The sequence below is a fragment of the Elaeis guineensis genome, chromosome 6, assembly GCF_000442705.2.
Source record: "Elaeis guineensis isolate ETL-2024a chromosome 6, EG11, whole genome shotgun sequence".
Lineage (NCBI taxonomy): Eukaryota > Viridiplantae > Streptophyta > Magnoliopsida > Arecales > Arecaceae > Elaeis > Elaeis guineensis.
The window spans coordinates 721,782-729,345 of record NC_025998.2 but is presented as its reverse complement, the minus strand read 5'-3'; the positions used below and the strand labels follow the sequence as shown (position 1 = coordinate 729,345).

The 7,564-nt window shown below is 35.4% G+C and overlaps 1 protein-coding gene across 1 annotated transcript in view; it reads left to right on the top strand.

The window, feature by feature from the left end:
- The first annotated feature begins 3,572 nt into the window (after nt 1-3,572).
- The window catches only part of LOC105047771 (boron transporter 4), a 5,799-nt gene continuing 1,807 nt past the window's right edge, over nt 3,573-7,564 (top strand). Inside the window, 11 exon segments of the mRNA XM_029265343.2 lie at nt 3,573-3,776; nt 4,534-4,641; nt 4,740-4,822; nt 5,016-5,208; nt 5,325-5,463; nt 5,554-5,722; nt 5,810-5,976; nt 6,157-6,330; nt 6,479-6,574; nt 6,691-6,795; nt 7,326-7,564. Coding sequence (XP_029121176.2) covers nt 4,538-4,641; nt 4,740-4,822; nt 5,016-5,208; nt 5,325-5,463; nt 5,554-5,722; nt 5,810-5,976; nt 6,157-6,330; nt 6,479-6,574; nt 6,691-6,795; nt 7,326-7,564 — 1,469 coding nt within the window. The 5' untranslated portion in view covers nt 3,573-3,776; nt 4,534-4,537.

Genomic DNA, 7,564 nt, shown 5'->3' with positions numbered 1-7,564 from the left:
TTGTGGTGTTAGTCTTCAACACCGAAAAACCCAAAGGCGCGCCGCTTATGGCTTCTCCGAACCGTTGGATCTTGATTGGAGGGTCAGATTTGATAGGATGTCGGATCTCTGATTGGGGGCCGTGCACTTTCGGGAATAAATAGATGATTCGCTGCGATTGGTCGCCCGACACTGCTTACTGTTAACAAGGGCCTGGAATTTGCACCAATTGTTCCATGCGCCTCGTTGGCGCGAGAGAATATTTATGGAATGAACTTTATAATTTATCATATTTTTAATATTAATTTAAAAAAAAAAATCAAAGATTTATTTATTAATAAAATTATAAATTTTATTATTAAAAAAATATAATATTTTTTTATTTTTAATATATATTTTTTTATTAATATATATTATATGACCGTATAATGTACACTGAACAAATTAATTATCAAGTAAGTTAATACATTCATGTCGATATTCGATTTTTAGAATATAGAACTCGTTAATATACAATATATGGTCAAGTGATACATATTTAGTAAATTAATTATCTAACAATCTAATAATCATTTTTAATATAAATTAATTATTTGATAATTAATTTGTTTCATAATTTTTGAAATATTATGTTAACTAGCATACACTGTATGGCGAAATAATATATATTTATCGATATTTGGATATATACTGTAAGCTTCTTTGATGTACACTCAACAGTGATTCAATGCATATCTTCAAACAAAAAATATGTTCTGAAAATGATGTGTCAATTTACCTAGAGATATATATTAAATCATTGCTAGGTGTGTATGAGAGAAGTTTGCAATATATATCATAATGTTGATAGATGTGTTTCACCATACCAGATAGCCTGTATTGGTGAATATAATATTTTGAAAACTGCATATCAATTTTTTTTCAAGATATATATTGAGTTGCTAGATAACTAATTTGTTATATATGATTACATGCATACATACTATATATAGGTAAATTTCATATTCTAAAAACTCCATATCAGTTTACCTAGATGTATGTATTGAATCATTGCTAATTATTTCTTAAAAAAACTTGTACTATATATCAGAAAATCGATAAGTATGTATCATCATATCATATGATATGTATTGATAAACGTAATATTTTAAACATTATATATCAAGTTACTTAGAGATATGTATTGAATTATTAGATTACTGATTTATTAAGTGTATATCATTTGGCTATGTACTATGTATTGATAAACTTTGTATTTCAAAAATTATATATTAATTTTTTTGAATGTGTGTATTGAGTTGCTTGATGATGTGTTTGATTGATGTATATCATCTGATAATATAGTATGTATCAATAAAAAATATAATGAAAATAAAGAAGAAAGAGAATACTATGGATTTTTATTTTTAATTACCAGGCTAACAACTTCGTTTGTAGAAAGAGTCTTTGACTTTTAGATTTTTTTTTAAAATTAATATTAAAAAAAATATAATAAAATAGAAAACCCATCTGGTATTCTATAGTATCTGTCCCATATGATTTTTGTTCATCTCAAGATATACTTCTTCGAAGCCACACTACTCAATATGCTTAAGGTTATCCGGTCTAAATTGCTTTAGTAACTCAAAAATATTGTTCAAAAAGAAACTCAATATTGTATATTCTTGTGGTTCCCATGAATGGGCATCATGAAGTTCGGTATTGATGAAGCTGAGTGATTCGTGCAAGACACCCAAGCAATTAAGCTGAGCTTAAGTCGGCCTATTTAATCAAGTTTAAACCAAACTTGAGCTTTTTATGAATAATTCAACTATGAAATCTGGTGAGAACTCATGGGCCGCCAAGACTCTTTCATACTTGCACACTCGTGCATGCGATATGTAATTTTAGTCAATGTTCACATTCATGTCTTGATCACATAATTCCAGTATGTTATTCCTTTATATAAATTATCCTTGCATCAAATAAATGAATAAATAAATCTAAAATTATTTTTAATGTTTTTTTCTTTGACAACTATCTATGTATATATAAAAACACGCATACAAAGAATAAAAATTCGAAAGAATGGGGTCTTTAAAGAAATGAAATGGTTCTGAGAAATCAAATTGCCTGACTCTCAAGATAACAGGCATTTTAATCAACTCTGATTACTAAGAAAAACTACATAAAAGAAAGAAAAGAGGGAGATGAAATGCCAATCTTATTTAATTTTTGCTTTGGTATTTTTTTTGGAACCATCCATTTCTTTGAAGTGAATAGCAAATACCATACTTCCCAATGAGTTGTTAACCAAATATATCTCTTAACAACCCACAATAAATTGCAAAGTATATGAAATATATCTCAAATTGAGGGTTCTTTGTATAGTGAACTTGAATATATACTAATTGTAAAATCATATACTAATCTCTTAGCATCCTCTTTTCTTCATTAATCTTTAGCAAAATGGAAGGGTTACAATTATATCTTATATGTACCAAACTTCAGTCATGGGCAGCTCATAAAACACTGTTATATTCATTGTACAAACGAAATGAATAAGAACTCTCTACTAAAATATTCTGACGACGTAGTAAAACAAAATAAAATTCAACATTAAATAGATAAATAAAAAACAAAAATAAAAAATTATATAAGATCAACAAGGTATTTACCATTCTAGTAGTGAAAAGAAAAATTTGAAAAGAATTGATGTATTTGAATAGATAAATCAATATGTTTTTTTCTTGATATTTAATTAAAACTTTAATTATGCTAAAGTAAAAATAGTAATAAGTATGGTGTGATAACGATGAATCCAAAATTCTTTTTAAAAGAACAACCCAATCGATGAAGTAATACAATATATCGAATATAATTAAAATTAAAAAGATAAAAATATACAAAAATTTCAAATCTAAGTCTCTACCTGGACTTGACTTGACTTCATAATGAAGACCTATGGATTTCGACATAGGTGTAAATTAAGATATTGTCTCGAATTGGGCCAGGCATAGAGGCGTTAATAGGGGTCGATAACTGACTATTGGTTTGGGTTTGAAATTATAAATATTGAGTTATTATTATGTTGGGTATTAATTTAGATGGATCTATTATGAAAATTTAAAGAGCAAACCGATACACACACATCACACACACACACACACATATATATATATATATATATATATATATATATATATATATACTTATATACATACGTAAGAGTACATACGTGCTTATATATGTCAGATAGCCCATCTTGCGCAAATAGATTTCTGCCTATAGCAAATGACGTAGACTACGTAAAGCTAATTATGTACAAAACACCGAAAAGAAAAGGATCGATTCATGATCTGCGAATTGCTGCTGCATTCGCATTCCCTGTACAGAGGGCGGGACTATTAAGAGAGAAACGAACCTTTGATCCGCTGAGCACCCCGTGGATTCATTCAGTTAAATCAAACGGCTCAGACGCGCTCGTGCGTTAGGAACTCCGCTGTCATAAAAGAACCGCCGCAAAGAACGCGGGACCCACCACGTCTCGCGGGATTTTGTTCGTTTTTGAACGAGCGGGGGCCGGACAGCCGGGGTGGCATCCGGCTCCCCTCCCTCTTGTTTCGGAACCGACCGGAACCTAAGACAAAGGGGGAAAAGAGGGAGATCCGCTCCCCCCTTCTCCGGCGATACCCGACTCCGCGCGCCTCAAGGCATCTAACTTTTCGTTTTCCTCCCCGCACTCTCTATCTCGATTTTTTTTTGGTAATTAATTAGTTTCGAAAGTCATCCATCTCGGTTTGGCATTGAAGTGCAAGGTACTCCTTGTGGAATCTTCTTCTTGTTCCGACAATTTGGTTCCAAATCCACGTTTCCTTTGTCTTATTTTTATTTTATTTTTTGTTGGTGGGAGTGGTGGGTTGATATTTTGGTTGTTGTCTTGGATGGAATGGGTCAATATCAGGGTTCTCTGGTGCTTCTTATGCAATTTATCGCAATCCTGCTGTTTTGGTTGTCGTTTTTGACAAAATGGAAGCAGTTACGTTTTTTTGTTAAATAACTTAGGGCCAGTTTGGATATTTCTGTAGAATCTGACTCAAAATTTTGTAGGATTTTTATAGATTAGGCAGAGATCATGTAAGCATCATCCTGTATCAATCAAATACCACCCACCCTAAATTTTGTGGGAAGAATAAAAAGAGCTCCTCCATAGATTTTTTTTTTCTTTTTCTGCAGTTCAAAGGCTAGAATCTAGACAGGATTTGAATAGGCTCTTAGAAAATGAAAGATGGATAGCCAATAGGTCCAATTGTTACAGAATTTGCAGTTCAATCCTGTAGAAATATCCGCACATCACAAGCCTTTAGTTTCTTTAGTTGCCAAAGTTCATCCAAGCAACTGTCAAAGTTCTTCGTGCAGTTCATTGCTTACTGCCTTTGTGAAGCTAATTTTTATTAACAGATTATACTACAAGAGGTCTTTTTCTTGTTTTTCCTTTTTTTTTTAAATTTTTTTTTTCACTTTTCTATGATATGTATGCTGCCAAAGCTGGTCCTTTCTCGTTCTTGGCTTCAGAAAAATGGATCCCATTAAAGCTCCGTTCAGAGGAGTTAGTAAAGATATCAGAGGAAGAGTATCGTGCTACAAGCAAGATTGGATTGGTGGGTTCAATTCAGGCTTCAGGCATGTCCAATAAATGACAATTACATCTTTGCATTCCAATAAGGATTAGAATTCTAATCTTTATTTGGTTTATGATACATTGATTGTTCATCCATCAGGATACTGGCCCCCACCGTGTACATCTTTTTTGCTTCTGCTCTTCCTGTCATAGCATTTGGAGAGCAATTAATGAAGGACACAGGTGCGCTAATAGAATTTCCAATATAATAGCTGTACATTTCTTGATAGAAGCAATATAGCTGTAACTAAATATATCCTAAACCTGCAAGGGTCCAAGCCAGAAATACATATTGAGCTTTAGTTGCTCGTATACAACACAGAATGATGCCTTAATTGATATTGAGAAAATTGTGTGGTAACTTGGCGTCGTGCAGAAGGAACGCTTGGCACGGTGGAAACTTTAACTTCAACTGTTATTTGTGGCATCATACACTCAATACTTGGTGGCCAGCCCATGTTGATCTTAGGAGTTGCAGAGCCCACCGTCATAATGTATTCTTATTTGTACGAGTTTGCCAAAGGCCGTGAAGATCTCGGACCGCATCTGTTTTTAGCCTGGAGTGGATGGTGATGCGCGCAAATGAATTCAAAACACACACACACATACACGCACGCACTAGTCTGGTTGCAGATTTCTCTTGTTGGCTTATTTGATTATGGTTACATTTATTTATCTAATGCAGGGTCTGTATCTGGACAGCGTGCATCTTGATTCTCCTTGCTGTTTTTAATGCCAGTGCTGTTATTATTAGATTTACTAGGATTGCAGATGAACTGTTTGGGATGTTAATCTCTGTTCTCTTCATTCAACAAGCCATTAAGGTAAATTATAATAACCGCAGAAGAAGTAATTAATTCCACCATACCAAATCGAATAACAAAGATGAAAATCTTAATTTTTTTTGGTCACAGGGCGTAGTGAGTGAATTTAGCGCATCAGAAGGTGAAGACCCGAGTCTACCTGCAGTGCAGCAGTTCGAATGGCAATACACGAATGGATTGCTGGGGATCATATTCTCGATCGGCTTGCTGTATACTGCTTTAAAGAGCAGGAGGGCAAGGGCATGGCGATATGGCACAGGTCTGTGAAACAACCGAGACTCCCTACCTCTCCTGCTATAAGTTTTCCTGATACGTACGAACTGGTCGTCCTCACTATTGCATGCAGGCTGGTTTAGAAGCTTCGTAGCGGACTATGGGGTCACTTTCATGGTTCTGGTGTGGACGGCATTGTCTTATGCGGTCCCGAACAATGTTCCTTCAGGGGTTCCCAGGAGGCTTTTTAGTCCACTTCCATGGGAACCTAAATCGTTGCAACACTGGACTGTAGTGAAGGTATGCTCATGCCGATCGAACCCTGTCTTCCTATTTCTGCTTGTTTTCTTCACTAAATCTGTATTTTTTTTTTTCTCACAAACTATGTTCGTTTGTTTTGTTATTTCATGCCATGCATGTCCAGTTTCTCCGGCTTTCACAAATTACTGAGCTGATCATATGTTTCATAAATAATTACAGGATTTGCTGTCGGTTCCGCCGGTCTACATATTTGCTGCCATAATACCTGCTGTGATGGTTGCGGGCCTTTATTTTTTCGACCACAGTGTGGCTTCACAGATGGCTCAGCAAAAAGAATTCAATCTCCAAAATCCTTCGGCTTATCATTATGACATTTTGGTTCTCGGATTCATGGTATATATGTGGCTCCTGCCTTCTACCTCTTCATCCATATGCGTCTTTCAAAATTGTCAGCATTTATCAGTAGCTCCCTTATTTAGTATTTCTTTTTGACGTCCGTAAAGATGGTCGGCCTGTCACCAAACTCAATTTGTATTTTTAGGTTTTAATATGTGGGTTGCTCGGAATCCCTCCTTCAAATGGGGTTCTGCCGCAGTCACCCATGCATACCAAGAGCCTAGCTGTACTTAAGAGACAGGTATGTATAAATCTCACTGATCTGTAATTTCAGCGATTTTTTATTTTTTTAATCTTTTATCTTATTATTATTTTTTAATTGCTATGGTTGCGGACTTACTGTTGATACACAAATAGATGGTCGAGACTTCAAACGAAGGCGTGAAACAAGATGCTAGCAAATCAGGGATATATGGCAAAATTCAAGAGGTGTTTATAGAAGTGGACAAAGGCCATAAACATGTAAGTAATGACATCCTGTGATACATGAAGGCCGTAGACAGGTCTCCGGTCATCCTTGCCCCGTAAAGTATAGGGCTATTGCAATAATATATATCATGGTTTTTCCAGCTTACCGTCTTTGATATATGTATCTTCAGAATTCCCCCCATTCTATACCTTTTCTATCGGCTAATAAATCAATGCAAGGGATTAGTTTCGATTCGGTGCTTCTCTAGAATCTGATCACCTTTAGTGGTCAGTAAAACTAGCTTATTTCTCTTTTCAAGTTATCAAGAATAGCTATTTCTCAAGCGTGCAAACTGATTGAGCTGGTAAAGTCACTGTGGCTTGGTTCCATCCCAGCCTCAGCCTGATTTTTGGCCAGGCTTCCTCCCATCTTAGCATGAGAGAGAGAAGAAGGTAATATTCTGGGGAATCTAAACTGAGATCTCTGGTTGGCTGGCTGTTTTAGCCTCCCTTATCGGAAAAAAAAAAAAAAAAAAACATTCGTAGCAGCTGCTTAACGTATTTATTACCACCTCTTTATGCAGACTGTGTCGATAGATAGAGAGTTGAAGGACTTGAAGGATGGGGTTCTGCAAAATGGAAGTGGTGAAGGAGAAGATGAAGGTAAATTTGACCCTGAGAAGCCCATAGATGCTCATTTGCCAGTTCGGGTCAACGAGCAGAGAGTGAGCAACTTGTGCCAGTCCCTCCTGGTGGGCGCTTGTCTTGGAGCGATGCCCATCATCCAGAAGATACCCACATCCATTCTCTGGGGATATTTTGC